The sequence below is a fragment of the Microcaecilia unicolor genome, chromosome 1, assembly GCF_901765095.1.
Source record: "Microcaecilia unicolor chromosome 1, aMicUni1.1, whole genome shotgun sequence".
NCBI lineage: Eukaryota > Metazoa > Chordata > Amphibia > Gymnophiona > Siphonopidae > Microcaecilia > Microcaecilia unicolor.
Window position 1 is genome coordinate 75,418,711 of NC_044031.1, and position 19,177 is coordinate 75,437,887.

Sequence of the window (19,177 nt, forward strand, 5' to 3'; positions counted from 1 at the left end):
CCCCTCCTAGATATGCCAAAAGACCTCCTAGATGAGGAGGCTGATGCAGAAGGCGCCGGCAGGAGAGAAAAGAATGGTATCAGTGTGTTTTTTGATTGGTCAGTGCCTCCTGAAACTTATCTCCAAAAAGGGTATCCCCCCGGAATGGGGCATCTGCCAATCTCTGGCTGAATTGACTGTTCCAAGTCTGAAACATGCAACCATGTGAGTTTGTGCATTGCTTTACTTTGAGCAGGGATCCTGGATGCCACGTCAAAAGTATCGTAGGTGCCCCTGGCCAAGAACTTGTGACACGCCTTCTGCTGCTTGGCCAACTGGTGTACTGGACTTCGGTCTGCTCCAGTAGGAGACAGTCCGCCAAGTCCAACAACTTGTGCAATGAGTCTCGCAAGTACATGCTCGTAAAGAGTGGTAAGATTGAAGCATTGACGCCTGGAACATCTTCCTCTCAAAAGAGCCCAAGGTCCTAGTTTCTCTGCCTGGGGGCACCAAGGCATAGTCTCTAGAACTCCTGGTTCTCTTGCGATTAGACCTGAACCACCAAGGAATTGTGAGGCAACTGAGGCCTTTTAAAACTAGGTTTGTTGTGGATCTGATAGTGTTGATCTTCTTGGGCAGGGGCAGGGCAGGACTGACAAAAGGGACTCCCAGTTCCTATTGAGGGACTTCCTTGAGCACACTCGTGGACAGGAACAGTCACAGTCTCCCTTGGAGGGGACTCGTAGTCCAGGACCTCAAGCATCTTAACCCTTGGCTCATCCTCCACTTCCAGATTAAATGGAATAGCCTCAGCCATTTCCTTCACAAAAGAGGGGAATGAATGTGGAAGGGTTCAGAGGGGATGCCATAGAACTCATCCTCCGAAAAGTACCTTGGATCCTCCTCTGACGCCCATGAGAGTTCCTTCATCTGAGTCAGACAGAAACTCCTCATGGGAAGGCTGAGACCGAACCGCCTTGACTTTGAGGAATCGGCTCCCTCCTCGACTCTGTCGACTGCCACTCATCCCGATACCCCTTCGACGTTGAAGTAGGAAGCTTTTCCAAAGGGGCTGCACGCAGCGCTGGAGGCCGCACTGCAGCCTGAAGACCAAGCAGGGGACACAAAGGGTGGTAGGGCAGGTGCAAGCACCCCCTGATTACCAATGCACACAGTGCTCATCGAGGGCAGACACAGGGAAACACTGGGGTGCCTGCTCCGAGACAGGGTGCAGAACTGATGGGGCTGCTGGTTGCTTGGAGACAGACGTATCGGTACCTCCTGATAGAGGAGGAGCAATTCTCTCGGCACTGGCACTTCTCAGGTGCTGAATCCCTCAGTGCTCCATGTGTTGAGGACAAACCAATGCTGATACTTCTTGGCCTTCACCTGAAAGCTCAGCATCGAGACTCCTCAGTGCCAATGAGGACATTGAATGTTCACGTCTCCGCAGAGTCAGGTCCGACAATTGCCTGTCCCGGGGCCCTGTCCATCAGCTGGAATCAAGACAAGTGGAGACCCACCTGATGCACTATTGCTCCCAGTGTCCATGGGTCTTGAAGCAGCCATGTGGACCAATGCAGTGTTTGACGTCAGTGCCACCAACCTCAATGCCATTGCCAACATCAAGGACTCAGACCTGGCTCCATAAATCTTCTTGCGTTGAGCCTCTCTGGACATTTAAGTCCTCTTCTTCATTTGAATACAAAGGACACAGTTGGCAGGGCTATGGTCGAGTCCTAAGCATTGAAGACACCAAGAATGGGTGTCTTTGCCCAGGATTTGTCCAATTGGCACCAGGAACAGCACTTAAAGCCACTGGGAGCTTTAGTCGACATGGAAGAAAAAACTTCCAAAGCCATATCAAAAGACTCGATGGTGCCTGAAAAAAGGGGCAAGGCACCACAAAAAAAATCACAGGAAAACCCGACTGGAGACTAGGCCTAAGACGGCCTTAGTCACGGAAAATAAAAGAAAATTTAAAAACTGGCCAAAAAGAACTAAGAATATATGGGAAGAGAAGGGGACAAAGCCCTGTACAAGGCACAGTGAAAAATCACCAAAAAAAGATGCCAAAAAAGCACTAAAAATGAAGCTCTTCTGATCCAGGAGTGAAGAGAAACTACAGAAGCAGCTTTTCACCATGGTAGAAAAACTGCAGTAACCGTGCCTTCGCGGCAGGATGGGACCTCATGCATGCGTGGTGGTGCGTGTCTCTCGCGCTCCACAAAGTTCTGTAAAGCTTGCTATAAGCTCTGGACTAGAGAGTTGCACGGGGACAGAAATCTTACCCATCCCCGCCCATCCCTGCTGGAATCTTACCCATCCCCACCCGTCCCACTGGAATCTTACCCATCCCCATCCATCCCCGCAAAAATGTACCCCATCCCAACCCGTCCCCACCCGTCCCCGTAAGAATTTAACCCATTCCCACCATCACTGTAAGAATTTATGGTACATAAAGAAAATTCCAGTCAGCTCCTCAGTCTCTCTCTGGATTTGAGCACAGCACTGTAGCATGGAAGGAATGGGAAGCTGAAACTGGAACACTCTGGTGTGCACATGTAAGATTGTGTCTCTTATTTACTGGCACTGTGTGCTGAGAGGTCACCGCATGCACGTGCCAGTTAGGTCAGGTGGCATCTGATGCTCATGCCTGTGTCAAGAGCTGAGGTCTGCTCATCAGCCTGGGAGCAAAGAGGATTAATTGTAACATAGTAAGTGACAGCAAATAAAGGCCTGAATGGTCCATCCAGCCTGCCCAATAGTCACACTCATTATCAATTCATGATTAATCAATGAGTCTGATATTATATACTTGATTATGGTCTTCCTTTTGTGTTTCAGGAACATAGACCACAGAAGTCTATCTGGCCCTATCCTTATGTTCCAATTGCTGGAGTTGCCGTTGAAGCCCACTCCAGTCTATGCGTCTTCTCATTGTGGGGACACAGATCGTAAATCTGTCCAGAACTGTCCATTATGTTCCAGCCACTGACGTTTGCTCCCTTTCCAACCCATCCTAAACCAACTTCCATATGTTAGACACAGACCATACAAGTCTGCCCGGTATTGGCCCTAGTTAATCACAGCTAGAGTCGCCATCTAAGCATTACTTCCACATCCACACACATGCAGGCCATTAAAGTTAGGTTTTTTATAACGCCATTTTCTAATTAGAGATCCTCTGTGTTCAATTGCCACGTCTTTTTGAATTCCATCATCATTTGTGTCTCTACCACCTTCCTTAATGGAAAATTTTCCATATTTGTGCTGTTAAAGCGAAGAGGAGGAGGAGACAGCACTCAAAGAACTTGGTACTCGATAGATGAGAGGCTGGTGCAGGGTGTAGCTTACACTTCCATGGGAACCCCATAGGAAGTACTGCCGTCCCCGCGGGAACCCCAAAGAACTTGCTTCCGTCCCTGCGGGAATCCCGCAAACTCAGTTCCCGTGCAGCTCTCTACTCTGGGACCAGGCAGCACGGTGCTTGCGTTACCCACTTGTGAAAATTAATGGCCTGCCTGTCTTTGGAGAACTATATTTTTCTTAGAACATGAGCAGCATTTTGTGGTTTAGGCAAATCACTAACAAAGTTCCACAGTAAGACTGCTTGATAGTCTTCTTTGAAGTATTGATATAATGTTATTTTTCTGGAGAGATTAATCTAAGAATTATAGTCTTCCTATTTACTTGTATTTTCCATGCTGTGTTTATTTCTTGAGGCTAACCAATATTGGGGACTTACTTTATTTTTGGAAGGATACACACAAAATTGTTTAAGAAATAAATTGAGATTTTTTTTTTAGATTTGTATTAAAAAAAAAAAAAAGAAGAAGAAACTATACTGTCTATTTAAAATGTCCAAGACATGACTCCTGGAGGGATTCTGCACAACTGTGCAATGCAAAATTTGTACAGAATTCTCCAATACGGTATTTTCTATTTAGTGTGCTGATTTCCAAAAAAATAGGCAAATTAGCAATTTTGATTTTACAGTTATTCCAAATAGACAAATACTTAGACTGAAATATAGAATTCTTTAGAGTTGAATCTAACCTTTGACAGCAAGAAAAGTGTAATTTAGTATCTTTGTATCCTCTTGTAATTACCAGGAGTAACACTCATTCTAATTTTCAGGGGGTAATGGCGAGGGAAAGTTGTTGTTCAATTGTAAGCCAAAGGGGGGAGTTGTCATCAGGAGTATCCACCATCCACCAAGCGGCTCCTCTTAAGAAGGCTTGATTGTATGTTTAAAAATCTGGGGAGGTACTCTTGATCACATGCTCTATTTTTGTCCAAACTTACAATTATTTGGACTTTAATTGGGATAGAATTTCTACACTACTTCATTTACAGATCCAGTTAGACTTCAGTACAATTATTTTCAGATCACTTGTCAACATTATCTCCAACACAAAATCATTCACGAAGATGCCCCAGCCTACATGTCAGACCTGATAGACTTACCACCCAGGAATGCTAAAACATCATCCCATACATTCCTTAATCTTCATTTCCCCAACTGCAAAGGTCTAAAATACAAACTAATGCATGCGTCAACCTTCTCCTACTTGAGCACACAATTCTGGAACACGCTGCCGCGCAACTTAAAAACAATCCATGAAATTAACTAACTTCCGCAAACTATTGAAGACCCATCTCTTTAACAAGGTATACCACAAAGACCAACAAATGTGAACTCCTCTACATATATCCAGAATTGTCTTATATTTGATTGTTATACTAATATCTTGCTTTATCATTATCGGCTACCCAGAATCTTTCTGTAATACTAAATGTCTATTTCTTATACATCTCCACCATTCATGATGTATTGTAAGCCACATTGAGCCCTGCAAAGAGGTGGGAAAATGTGGATACAAATGCAATAAATAAATTTGATATTCTTATGGCTATAGCCCTTAAAACAATATTATCAAAATGGAAAGATAATTCCAAATTTCTTTTGCTTTTTGGTGGAATACTGTTTGTATTGTTTGTAAATATGAAGCTAAAATTGCAGAGAAGTTGAATAATATTCCCAATTTCCGTAAAGTTTGGAAACCTGTTGACATATTGTAAACATAAGCTATAACGTCTAATTATGTGCTTTATATATATGATTAGTACACCTTGGGGCTCATTTTCAAAGCACTTAGACTTACAAAGTTCCATAGGAACCTATGAAACTTTGTAAGTCTAAGTACTTTGAAAATACACCTCCTTATGTACCAATTATTGTTTGCCATTGTTTTGTTCTTTTGTATTGTTACTTATAAAACTTTAATAAAGAAGATTTAAACACACAAAAAATTCACATATTGTCATACAGTAGTACTTAGTTTTCTTTCATTCTGTAGGTATGTGGAAAAGAAGCTTCGTAAATCTTTAGGCACCTAAGTATAATGCGCTGCAATCGCTATACTAGAAATCCATTTTTTATGAAGGTATCATTAACAAACGGGTCGCAACAACTTTTATACCCATCGTCGGCTTTTAAATGCAGCGGCGCATGCGTACTGCCTCTTCCGGTTCACCAGCGCAGCGTCGTTACGCGGCGCATGCCCTAGGTATAACCAATCAACTGTTTCTTTTTCTGTTCGCCTTGCGTACGCCTTCTTGTCCCACCATGCTTAGCGAGGGCAGAGCGGCGACGGTGGCAGCCATGTTGCGATTTTTGTTTTGCTGCGGAGGTCGGGGTATATGAGTGAGTAAACTCATTGGCGTACGGAGGTTGAATTTGTTCCCGGATATCTTCTGCTGCCCCCGCGCTGTGGATGCGTTTCGATCACTGAATTCTGCTCTGGAAATATGGCTGCCACTGTAGGAGGTATGGACCTAGACAGAGTAGGTAGACGAAGGGGAGCTCTGCACACCGGCACGAGAAGGGAAGGGAGGGAGGGAGGGAGGGAGAGAGAGTGGGGGTGGCGGTGGCAGCAGCAGCAGGAGGATGCGGTGCGGCCCTGCAGTTATTTGCTGCTGTTCAAGGTTTCCATGCGAAGTGTCGTTTGCTGATTTTTTCCCTGTTTCTTCCCGAGAGAGTTTGGACTCAAGATCTTTTGCAGACCCTCTGACAGAAGGGGTGGGTGGGGGGAAGCAATATTGGTGGATACTCGTCTCCAAAGCAACATAATATTAAATTAGATAATATTAAAATTGCGAGTTGTAGGGCTGTTGCAGATCAGTGTCATTGATAGTTATGAAATACGCTACTGCTCCTTCTTTGACCGCACACTCGTCTCCTGTGGATTGCTTGACAGATACACTTGTTTCGAGAAAGAGCACCATTAAGTGATTGCTGTGTTAGACTTGTTTTTCTTATTTTGCTTCCATGGGAAAAATGTTTAATGCATTCAGTCTTAAGTGCTTGAGGAAGGTAGTCATCAGATGGATGATGTTTTGTTGATTGATATATTCTAGTTGTTTTTTTTTTTTTTTTTTGGGGGGGGGGGGGCATTCAAGCAAGACTGAAAATCATTCACTGTAAATAGTATACCATGCCATACTTTGTATTGTTTTTCAATATATTTACTGCTGTAATTGTCCATTGCTCATGCTTTATCTATTCTTACTGTACACCGCCTTGACTGAGTTCCTTCAAAAAGGCGGTAAATGAATCCTAATAAAATAGTAAAACGATTCTATTGTTTTTTGTTGGGGGGGGGAGTGAGGGGTAGATTCTTTAAGTTTGACATTTTTGGGGGGGAATGTGGAGTGTCTTGGGTCACAGATAAAGTAATTGCTTCAGACTTGCAGGAAGCTATTTGTGAGTTTGCAGGCAGTACATCTAGTTCTCCAGTGGATTAGTTGTACTTTCTCCGTTAACTACCCAGTTATCTTTTCCTGGATTGCCAGCTAATATTTTGACCATCCTTTTGCTTCCCTTACCTCACTAACGTTTTCTGCTTGCCAGAGTTGGTAGGTTGGCTCTAGATTTGCTTTAGCTGGTTGATGTGGCCTGGATTTATTGTAACATATAGTAACATAGTAAATGACGGAAAGACCTGTACGGTCCATCCAGTCTGCCCAACAAGATAAACTCATTTTACATGGTATGTGATACTTTATATGTATACCCGAGTTTGATTTGTCCTTGCCTTTCTAAGCACAGACTGTAGAAGTCTGCCCAGTACTGTTCTTGTACTAAGTTCTGAAGCTAACATCGAAGCCCCTTAAAATTTACTCTCCAGCCCATCCCTATCTATTCAGTCACGATCAGGGAGTAGACCGTAGAAGTCTGCCCAGCTCTCATTTTGTTTCCAATTACCGGCGTTGCCACCCAATCTCCGCTGAGATTCCAGTGAACCATGCCTTCTAAACAGGATTCCTTTGTGTTTATTCCACGCATCCATTACCGTTTTCATCTTCACCACCTCACGCGGCAGGACATTCCACATATCCACCACCCTCTCTGTGAAAAAATACTTCCTGATGTTAGTCCTGAGTCTGCCCCCTTCAACCTCAATTCATGTCCTCTAGTTCTACCGCCTTCCTGTCTCCAGAAAAGGTTAGTTTGCGGATTAATACATTTCAAATATTTGAATGTCTGTATCATATCACCCCTGTTTCTCCTTTCCTCCAAGGTATACATGCTCAGGTCAGCAAATCTCTCCTCGTACGGTTTGCAACGCAAATCCCATACCATTTTTATAGCTTTTCTTTCACCGCTTCCAGTCTTTTTACATCTTTAGCAACATACGGCCTCCAAAACTGAACACAATACTCCAAGTGTGGCCTCACCAATGACTTGTAGAGAGGCAACACCTCCTTTCTTTTGCTGGTTATGCCCCTCTCTACGCAGCCTAGCATCTTGCTGGCCACGGCCGTCACCTTGTCGCATTACATAGTAACATAGTAGATGACGGCAGAAAAAGACCTGCACGGTCCATCTAGTCTGCCCACGATAAACTCAACTCATATGTGTATACCTTACCTTGATTTGTACCTGTCTTTTTCAGGGCACAGACCGTATAAGTCTGTCCAGCAGTATTTCCCGCCTCCCAACCACCAGTCCCGCCTCCCATCACTGACTCCGGCACAGACCCCGTATAAGTCTGCCCTCCCCCATCCTAGCCTCTCAACCACCAACCCCTCTTCTCCCTGCCACCCAATTTCAGCTAAGCTTCTGTGGATCCATTCCTTCTGCATTGTTTCTTCACCTTCAGATCCTCTGACACCAACACCCCAAGGTCTCTCTCCTGAGTCGAGCTTACTAATCTCTCTCCTCCTATCCGGTATCTCTCTTTTGGATTTCTGCACCCCAAGTGCATCACTCTACACTCCCTGTTTATCTATTTTTTTATTTTTTCTACTATGCAGTGAGCCCCAACCCAAACACACTATGCTTAAATAGTATTAGAAGTGCTCAGTGAAATACAGATTACTCAGGCGAGTCTACTGTAAAGATAATATATCTATTTAGGCATCATTGCACTTCTGCCCTCCCTTACCACCTATATCTTAGAGTGCACTTGAATACACATTGCTGTTGCTTAATAGATACTTAGCTGCAGGCAGGTGCAGTCCGTTGTAATCACATTGAGTTCTTGCCCAGTAGTCGCCTGAGGGCTTAGTGGATGTGTGAACGTGAAGTTAAAATTTTTGTTCACCTTCAGATTCTCCAGCTGTTTATAAACTCTTCCGTAAAGGCGCAGTATCCACTCCATTCCCAGACGTTCTCTCGGCAGCCAACTGTGGTCCTTCTCCAGGATTTTCCTCCGTGAACACCAAAGAGAAATGTTTAGCATGTTCGCTTTATCTTCATCACTCTCCACATAGCCATTCTCATTATCTTTCAGTTTCACAATTCCATTCCTATCTCTTCTCCTTTCTCCAATATATCTGAAAAAAAGTCTTGTCACCTCTCTTACATCTTTAGCCATTTTTTTTTTTTGCATTGTATTATGTCGTTTTGCTTTTCTTAGAGAATGTAATAGAAAAATAAGAAAAGTCCTTGTGTGGCGTGGGATAAACTGATCTCGGATACGGTTGACACATTTTTCAAATCTTAGGTTTAACAACCATAGTGAAAACCTCTTCTTATGTGGCCTTGATCCCTCTGCTATCATTGATAACCTTCAATGCCACTTAGGGGCAGACTGACCATATGGGCAGCTGGGCAGTGCCTGAGGGCCCAGTGCAGTTGGATTTGTGGGGAAAAGGTACTGGGCCCCCATTATCTCTCCGCTCCTCTGTCCCTGGGTCTGGTGCATCCCTGCTCTCACCTTCCCACTCCCTGTTTATCTCAAAAGTCCTTCCTTCGTACAGGGCCCTGGCTGTCTGCTACTGATTGAAACCTTCTCTCTGTCGTGACCAGCCCCTTTCTGATGTAACTTCCTGCTTCCACAAGGACGGGTTCTGGCAGAGAGGTTCCTGTCAGGGTGCTGTACGAAGAAAGGTCTTTTCAGGTAAATGAGGGGTGGGGGTGAGAGAGGGGGATTACCGGGGATGAGGGGGTGAGGGAGAGATGTGGGATTCAGGGGTGGAGGAGGAGGAATATGACCCTTTTATTGCCTGGGGGCCCAGATGCCTGTCAGTCTGCCCCTGATGCCACTGTTTCTTCTCTTTCATCAACTAGTCTGCCTGTCCCTCTTTCTCCTTTCTAATTTGCTTTTCCAATAGATGAACTTCTTCATAAGTCTGGTAATAACCGCAAGGTAAGTAGAACAAGAGTGGAAAACTTAGGTGTCCAATTGCCTGAAAGCCTAAGAATTGTTGCTGCAGCAGCAGGCCTGGTCTGTTCTTAACCTTACAGAAAGAGGCAACAGGAAGCCAAATTATAAAACAAGGAAGAAGCAAATAATGAAGAAAAGGGTGACACGGAGGAAAGTTTTCTCTGTGGCTCCTCTTGTCAATATTTCTAATATTTTTCTACTCCTGGGGTGGTGTTTAAAATATTGTCCTGCCAGTTAAACATGAGGAAAGAAAGAATGGAGCTCTGTAAGGGAGAAATAGGACAGAAGGAGAAGATGTAGAAGAGGATAGGCTAGATAGGAAGAAGAAATAGTGCACTGGGTAATAGGTGAGAAACATTTTGGAAATATGGATAGACTACTGGAAGAATATAAGAGGGAGAAGAAAAGAATTAAACAGCAAATATTGAAAACCTTATCAAAGGCAAATATTAACTGCATTTTCAATAAAGATTAGATGATCATATCCAGTGAGTAATGTGTGCATATTGAAAATTGCCAGAATTTTCAAATTCTTTCAACAAAATCAGGCTTGTCAAAAAGTTTGGCCCTTGAGGGCTGCAAATGGGTCAGGTTTTAGGATATCTCTAATGACTTTGCATGAGAGAGATTTGCATGCCCACTACATCCATTGTACGCAGATCTCTTTATGTATATTCATTAGGGATATTCTCAAAACCTGGTCTGCTTGCAGCACTTGAGGACTGAACTTGAACAGCCTGAATAGAATCTACCCTGGAGGAAACCTGGCACTTGCTTATTATTCGCTGACTATGCAGAGTTTATTGAAGTATAATTTTAACATAGTAGGTTGCAGAATCAACCAGGCCAGTCTACTCTGCTGTCACTGTCCTGCTGTAGAACCTGACTGCTTTAAAGATCTCTTTCCTTATCTTCCACATTTGTAGTTTGTCATTGAATTGATTTGTACATTTCTGACCACTGACAAGTTATTTATGACCCATGAACTGCATAGCTATAAGGCTCAAACTTTTCTGTACCATTTGCTGAAAGCTGCATCTTTCTCTGTACTTTTGCTGAGCCGGGAAAACTGAATGCAAGGTTGTGCTGTCCCAGCAAGGAGCATTCTTCTTCCCCCCCCCCCCCCCCACCCCCTCGGCAGAGCCAGTGCCACTTATTCTACGAGTCACAAGGACACAATAATGAATATGCAGTTTGAGAGTTAAGACTTGTTGAGATTTTGAGATAATACTATGATAAACATGAGTACTAGAGAAATTCCTATAGCAAAATGAGATTGCAATCCTTTGTAAAAACCTTGGAGGTGCTGAAGTTCTATAAACATTATTCTGTGTTCTGTAAACATTGAGATAGTGTGTTCCATTTTATGTAAACAATGAAGTAAGACAGAAATTAGCTGAAATTGCAAGTTGGGAGGGGATTGATGCACAATCCACTGTATATAAGGCACTGCTGTTCTGTATCTAGTCAGAGGGCTGTATATCTGTGGATAAGCATTCAAAATTCACCCCTTAGCTCACATCCAGAATCTCTCCATCCTGCCCAAGTCTTATGATGGAGCTTGGTTTCTTTCTTCTTATCTTGTTTATATTTGTGATACTGCTTTTCAGCAGCAGGCAACAAAGCAATATAGAACACAGTGAGGCATATTTTCAAAGCACTTAGACATACAAAGTGCATAGTAACCTATTATACTTTCAGGCTCATTTTCAAAGCACTTAGCCTCCCAAAGTTCCATAGAAACCTATGGAACTTAGCCTCCCAAAGTGCTTTGAAAATATGCCTCTTTGTGTGTCTGTGTGCTTTGAAGATGAGCCCCATTGCAACCTATGGAACTTTATAAGTCTAAGTACTTTGAAAATGAGCCCCAATGTCATCTAAAATTAAATGGAGAACTCCAATAAAATGAGTATAGAAGGCAAAAAAAAAAGGAAGGAGGAAACATTACAGGCTACAAGTAGCACAACTGTCTGTCTTTGTTTCACCTAATTGACTTCATTCTGCCAGCAGTTCCAAAGCAAGTTTTGAGATCAGCTTTGAATTTCTTATAGGAAGACTCCTTTTGGAAACTCATAGGAAGAAAGGAGGTCAGGTCTTAGGGTGGATTATTTTATTCTTTTATGGTTAATCTTTTGTTTATCTGCCATTTCTTCCATCTTTTCTGCCTACATCCAGAACTCCAGAGTGCCTTAGGGATCAGTTCATGTCCCGTTACTTTTCAATATTTTACCTTTATAAGAACATAAGCGTTACCATACTGAGACAGACCGAAGATCCATCGTCCAGTATACTGTTTCCAACAATGGCCAGTCCGGGTCGCAAGTAGCTGTCAAGATCCCAGAACAGTAAAACAGATTTTATGTTGTTTATCCTAAAAATAAGCAATGGATTTTCTCAAGTCTATATTAATAATGGCTTATGAACTTTTCTTTCAGGAAATTATCCAAACTTTAACCTGTGCTAAGCTAACTGCTTTTACGACGTTCTTTGACAGTCCGTGCATTTGTCCACATTAAATTTCATTTACCATTTGGATGACCAGTCCGCATGTGTTTTAACAACCTTGAATAGTTTTGTATCATCTGCAAATGTAATCACCTCACTTGTTCCAATTTTCATATCATTTATAAATAATATTAAATAGCACTGGTCCCAGTACCGTTCCCTGCGGCGTTCCACTGTTCACCCTCCTCCATTGAGAGAAATGACCATTTAACCCTACCTCTGTTTTCTGTCCAATAATCAATTCCTAATCCACACCACAACCTTGCCTCCTATCTCATAACTCTTTTGAAAAAATTTCTCAGGAGTCTCTCATGAGGAACTTGATACATATATTACATCAACTTCCTCCCCCTTATCCACATGTTTATTCACGCTTTCAAAGAAATGATGCAAATTGGTGATGCAACACTTCCCTTGCCTGAACCCGTGCTGACTCTGTCCCATTAAACCATGTTTGTCTATGTGCTGTGTAATTTTATTCTTTATAATAGTTTCCACTATTTTGCCTGGCACTGACATCCTCGGTCTGTAATTTCCCGGATCACCCCTAGAACCCTTTTTAAAAATCAGCATCACATTGACCACCCTTGTACTACGGAGGCTTTTAATGACAGGTTACATATTACTAACAGTAGATCAACAATTTCACGTTTGAGTTCTTTGAGTACCCCTGGATGTATGCCATCCGATCCACTACTCTTTGATTTGTCACTTTGGCTCAGTACATCTTCCAGATTCACCAAGATTTCTTTCAGTTCCTCCTCCTCATTACCCTTGAAAAACATTTTCGATATAGGCAGATCTCTTACATTTTCCGTAAAGACAGAAGCAGATAATTCATTCAGTTTCTCCGCTACATCCTTGACCTCCCTGAGTGCTCCTTTTGCACCTTCGTGATCTAACGGTCCCACTGTGGATATGTCTCAGAACTTCTGCCCAGACGGGAAGGATTAGGACAGTTGTTGTAGTTGGTGATTTGACCATTAGTCATGCAGGTAGCTGGGTGGCAGGTGGATGTGAGGATTGCCTGGTCACTTGCCTGCCTGGTACGAAGGTGGTGGATCTCACACGTCTCCTAGACAGGCTCTTAGATAGTGCTGAGGAGGAGCCATCTGTCTTGGTACATTTGGGTACCAATGACACAGGAAAATGTGGGAGGGAGGTTCTGGAAGCTAAATTTAGGCTCTTAGGTAGCTTTAACATAACAGTAATAAAAAGTAATGTGAAATTAGAGACCAAGTGTTTGTATCAGTAGAATTTAGCATAGTAGAGCCCCCAATTATTTGTATTGGCATTTAAATCACTATTCAGCTGAATACTAGTAATATATTTGGGGCTGAATCAAATAAGAATATTTGGTACAGCTCTAATTATAACATTCTAATTTTGTCTTCCATTCCTTTCCTAATAATTTCTAACATTCTATTTGCTTTTTTAGCCACCACTGCACACTGAGCAGAGGGTTTCAACATAACATATCAACGATAACACCTAGATCCTTTTCCTGGGCTGTGACTCCTAATGTGGAACTTTGTATCACGTAGCTGTAGTTTGGGTTCCTCTTTCCCACATGCATCACTTTGCACTTGCTCACATTAAACGTCATCTGCCATTTGGATGCCCAGTCTCCTAAGGTCCTATTGGAATTTTTCAGAATCCTCTTATGATTTAACAACTTTGAATAACTTTGTGTCCTCAGCAAATTTACTACTACTACTACTATTATTTAGCATTTTTATAGCGCTACTTCACTAGTTATTCCCACTTCTAGATCATTTAAAAATATGTTAAAAAGTAGTGGTCCAACACAGACCCCCTGGGGAACCCCATTATCTGCCTTTCTCCATTGAGAATACTGACCATTTAACCATTCTCACTGTTTTCCGTCTTTTTTACCAGTTCTTAATCCCCCTATCCCATGACTAATTTCCTCAGGAGTCATTCATTAGGTATTTTGTCAAATGCTTTGCCTCATTAATCCATGCTTATGTATATACTCTGTAATTTTGTTCTTTATAATAGTTTCTTCTATTTTGCCTGGCTCGGACATCAGGGTCACCGTTCTATAATTACCCAGATCACCTCTGGAACACCTTAAAAAAATGGGTTACATTGGTCACACTCCAAAATGCTGGTACCATGCTGGATTTTAAAGATAAATTATAACTTACTAAGCTGCAAATACATTTTTCAATTCTGTCTATATTCTGGGATGTATAACGTCCGGTCCAGGCAGTTTACTACCTTTCAGTTTGTCAAATTGCCCCATTACATTTTCTAGATTTTCAGAGTTTTGTTTCAGTTTCTCTGACTCATAAGCATTGAATGCCATTTCTGCCACTGGTATCTCACCCACTGAAGCAAAGAATTCATTTAATCTCTACGGTATGGCCTTATCTTCCCTGAATGCCCCCTTTATCCTTCTGTCATCTAGCGGTCCAAGTGATTATTTTACTGGCTGCCTGCTTCTAATATAGCTAAAAAAGTTTTTACTATGTGTCTTTGCCTACAGCGCAATCTTTTGTTCAGTTTCTTTGCCTTCCTTATCAACATTTTCCATTTGATTTGCCATTCCTTATGCTGCTTCCTATAATTTTCAGTCTGATCTTTTTTCCTTTTTATGAAAGATTTTCTTTTAGCTCTAATGTGGAAGAGTGGCCTGACAACCTGGAATACTAGGTTCAATTTCCACTGCAATTCCTTATGACTTTGGGCAACTCACAACCTTCCATTGCCCCAGGTACAAAATAAGTTCCAATGTATAATATGTAAGCTGCTTTGATTATAACCACAGGCAGTATATCAATCCTATCGCATTTCCCTAATAGCTTTCTTCACGTCAAATTTTTTTTTTTTCATATTTTTATTAAGGTTTTACAAGTATAACACAAAACAACCAAAAAGAAAAAGTAACAGTAATCCATGGCAAAGTTAATAACAAAAATAAAAAGGCAGAACAACATACCATGACAATACCCATAGCAAATCAGCAATTATACAATTATCAGGTAGTGCTATTAGGAGTCTGACAAAATGAATCTAAACGAGCCCAGGTCTTCAAGACAGATTGAACACAACGGTGCTTCCATATCATCAAGCTGATCAATCCATAGACTGGTGGGTTGTGTCCATCTACCAGCAGGTGGAGATAGAGAGCAAACTTTTGCCTCCCTATATGTGGTCATGTGCTGCCGGAAACTCCCCAGTATGTTCTCTATCTCAGCAGGTGGTGGTCACACACAGCAGCAGCTCTGGCTAGGCCTCCAAGCCTAATTTTTAGGTTTTGTTGAGTGCCTGGGGTTGAGGGCTCTTTTGAGCAAGTGCAAATCTGGTGGTGCCAGGTCCCTCCTTTCTCCCCCCTCCCGCTGGCTCCGTTAAAAAAAAAAAAAAAAAATTTTTAAACGTCCTTAAAGGCGTTTATTTTCGACGTTTATTTAAACGTTCATTGCAGCTACTCACTGGGACACCAGTTCGTTACAGCTCGGAGCGGACAGCAGGTAATTTTTACCTTTTTATAGCGGGCAGGGGGTTCCCCGATTCTTCTCCTCGTGGCATATGGCGTCGGAGGGCGAGGGCGCAAAGGGTCGCTCCCCGGATCGCTTGAGCGCTTCTAGAGGGGATGCGGGGGTCTTACAGCCTGATTCGCCCTTGTTGGGTGACAGTTTCGTGACCGATGAATGTCCCGGTCCTTCCTCCGGCGTGGCGGTTTTTCCCGCCATAAACGCCCATCCCCCGCTCCTCGCCTCCGCCATCTTGGCCGGCCACGCGGCTCGGACGGCTTCTTCGTGGGCCGCCCTTGAGGTTGGAGACATTAATGCCATGAACGCCCTTAATTTGGGCGACGGCACAAAAGCGGCTAAAGTTAAGCGCCGTTCTTCCCGCGCAGCTCCGCGGAGTGTCGCGCCGGACGCCATTTTGGATGCGCAGCATGTCTCTCCCCCGCTCTTGCGAGCGCCGGTTGAGGGTGCGTCTAGGGCTGTTGCCCAGGCTGCGGAAGTGCACAGTCTGGGGGGTTTCTCCCCCGAGTTTGTTTTGCTGCTGCATCAGGCTTTCCTCATGCAAAACGCTGCCCCTGCTCCCTCGTCTGGTAAAGAGGTTGAGGTTCCCAGAGGTAAACGCCCTCGGGTTGATTCCCAGGCCTTGGAGGACTTTGTCTCCTCCGATGTAGATGAGGGCAGCGTGTCTGAGGTCTCCCAACGGTCCTTTGCGGATTCCTTGGAGGAGACGGATCCCCGCTCGGATGGAGCGGATGACCCCTCTGCAGCGCGGCTTTTTAGCCCAGAGGATTTGCCCAACCTGTTGTTACAGGCCATGGACACTTTGAAGATTTCCTCTCCGGAGGACGTCTCTCCCTCAGCCCCTGTTGGCTCTGCCATTATGCTGGGGACGAAGCGCCCGCCTAGAACCTTCCACGTGCATGATGCCATGCACACCTTAATTTCGGCTCAATGGGATGTCCCGGAAGCGAGCCTTAAAGTGGCTAGGGCTATGTCCCGCCTCTATCCTTTGGCTGTGAGTGAACGTGAGGCCTATCTGTGGCCTACCGTGGATTCTTTAATCACTGCGGTGACTAAGAAAACGGCGTTGCCGGTGGAAGGTGGCACGGCCCTAAAGGACGCCCAAGACAGAAGATTGGAGGCGGCCTTAAGGTCGTCCTTTGAGGCGGCTGCTTTAAGTTTGCAGGCCTCAGTTTGCGGCTCCTATGTGGCCAGGGCGTGCCTGACTATGGTGCAGCGGGCTTCCCCCTCGGATCATTCCTTGAGGGCTGATTGGCCGGCCCTGGAATCGGGCTTAGCCTATTTGGCAGACTTGCTGTATGATGTCTTGAGGGCCTCAGCTAAAGGCATGGCTCAGACAATCTCTGCGCGGCGGTGGCTTTGGCTGAAACATTGGTCTGCTGACCACGCCTCTAAATCCCGCCTGGCTAGATTGCCTTTTAAAGGCAAGCTGCTCTTTGGGGTCGAGCTGGACAAAATCGTGACCGATCTCGGCACGTCTAAGGGCAAGAAATTACCAGAGGTCAGGGCTCGGGCTAGTACTCGTCCCGGTACCTCCAGAGGACGGTTGCAGGAAGCCCGTCGGTACCGCCCGGGCAAGTCGGGTTCCTCTGCCCCCTCTTCCTTCAAGAGGAATTTCTCCCCCAAGCAGCATTCCTTTCGCAGAGACCGCCGTCCCGGAGGTGCTTCCTCCGGTCCTCCCCCAGGGTCTCGTACCCAATGACGGGGCCTTGGTCCACGCCCCAGTGCAGATTGGAGGACGGCTGTCCTCGTTTCTGGGCGAGTGGACCACAATAACTTCAGACGCATGGGTGCTGGAAGTCATTAGAGACGGCTACAAGCTAGAGTTCTGCCGACCCTTAAAAGACGGGTTTGTACTCTCTCCCTGCAAGTCTCCGGTCAAAGCTGTGGCAGTGCAGCAGACCTTGGACAATCTGATCCGCCTGGGCGCGGTCGTTCCTGTGCCAGAAAGTCAGCTTGGCAAGGGACGTTACTCCATTTACTTAGTGGTGCCAAAGAAAGGAGGTTCTGTCCGGCCTATCCTCGACCTCAAAGGGGTCAATCGGGCCTTGAAAGTGCGGCACTTTCGCATGGAGACTCTCCGCTCTGTTATAGCGGCAGTGAAGGCAGGAGAGTTCTTGGCTTCCTTGGACATCAAGGAAGCGTACCTGCATATTCCCATCTGGCCTCCTCATCAACGCTTTCTGCGTTTTGCAGTCCTGGGACGACACTTCCAGTTCAGAGCCCTCCCATTCGGGTTGGCTACTGCTCCGCGGACCTTTTCCAAAGTAATGGTGGTCATCGCGGCCTTCCTACGAAAGGAAGGGATACAGGTCCATCCTTATCTGGACGACTGGTTGATCCGAGCCCCCTCTTATGCAGAGTGCGGCAAAGCTGTGGACCGGGTAGTTGCTCTTTTGAGCTCCCTGGGATGGATCATCAACTGGGAGAAGAGCCAGCTGCGCCCGACTCAGTCCCTGGAGTACCTGGGAGTTCGATTCGACACCCAAGTGGGCAGAGTGTTCCTGCCAGACAATCGGATTGTCAAGCTTCAGGCTCAGGTGGACCAGTTCCTGGGAGCCTCTCCTCTTCGGGCTTGGGACTATGTGCAGCTGTTGGGCTCTATGACGGCCACGATGGAAGTAGTGCCCTTTGCCAGGGCTCATATGAGACCACTTCAACACTCCTTGCTGCAGCGCTGGACTCCGATGTCGGAGGATTATGCTGTGCGACTTCCCTTGGACCCAGCAGTGCACAAGGCGCTGAGCTGGTGGATGCAGACAGACAAATTGTCTGCGGGAATGCTTCTGGTGACCCCAGAGTGGATTGTCGTCACGACGGACGCCTCTTTGTCGGGCTGGGGAGCCCACTGCTTGGGAAGGACAGCGCAGGGGCTCTGGTCTCCTGCAGAGGCAAAGTGGTCTATCAACCTCCTGGAACTCAGAGCCATTCGGTTGGCGCTTTTGGAGTTTATCCCGGTACTGGTGTGGAAGCCTGTACGGGTCCTGTCGGACAATGCCACGGCTGTGGCCTATGTCAACCGCCAGGGAGGTACCAAGAGCGCCCCGCTAGCCAAGGAGGCTATGTATCTTTGTCAGTGGGCGGAAGCGAACCTGGAGCAGCTTTCAGCGGCCCACATTGCCGGAGTCATGAATGTCAAGGCGGACTTTCTCAGTCGCCATACCTTGGAGCCCGGAGAGTGGCAGCTATCTGCTCAGGCGTTCTTGGACATCACGAAGCGCTGGGGCCAGCCGAGCCTAGATCTGATGGCGTCATCGGCCAATTGCCAAGTGCCGCGCTTCTTCAGCAGAGGACGGGACCCTCGATCCCTGGGAGTAGATGCTCTTCTCCAACAGTGGCCGACACAAGAGCTCCTCTATGTGTTCCCGCCCTGGCCCATGTTGGGCAGGGTGCTAGACCGGGTGGCAAAGCATCCCGGCAGGGTAATCCTGGTGGGTCCAGATTGGCCCAGGCGTCCCTGGTATGCGGACTTGATCAGGCTCTCAGTGGACGATCCTC

General features: G+C 45.3%; 1 protein-coding gene across 7 annotated transcripts in view; it reads left to right on the forward strand.

Moving 5' to 3' along the window:
- The first annotated feature begins 5,642 nt into the window (after positions 1-5,642).
- RBM33 (RNA binding motif protein 33) overlaps positions 5,643-19,177 on the forward strand; it is a 453,495-nt gene continuing 439,960 nt past the window's right edge. For all 7 annotated transcript variants that reach the window (XM_030198521.1, XM_030198536.1, XM_030198551.1 and 4 more), the window contains exon 1: positions 5,643-5,812. In XM_030198521.1, the coding sequence (XP_030054381.1) occupies positions 5,794-5,812 (19 nt within the window). In that variant the 5' untranslated portion in view covers positions 5,643-5,793. The remainder of the gene's footprint in view (positions 5,813-19,177) is intronic.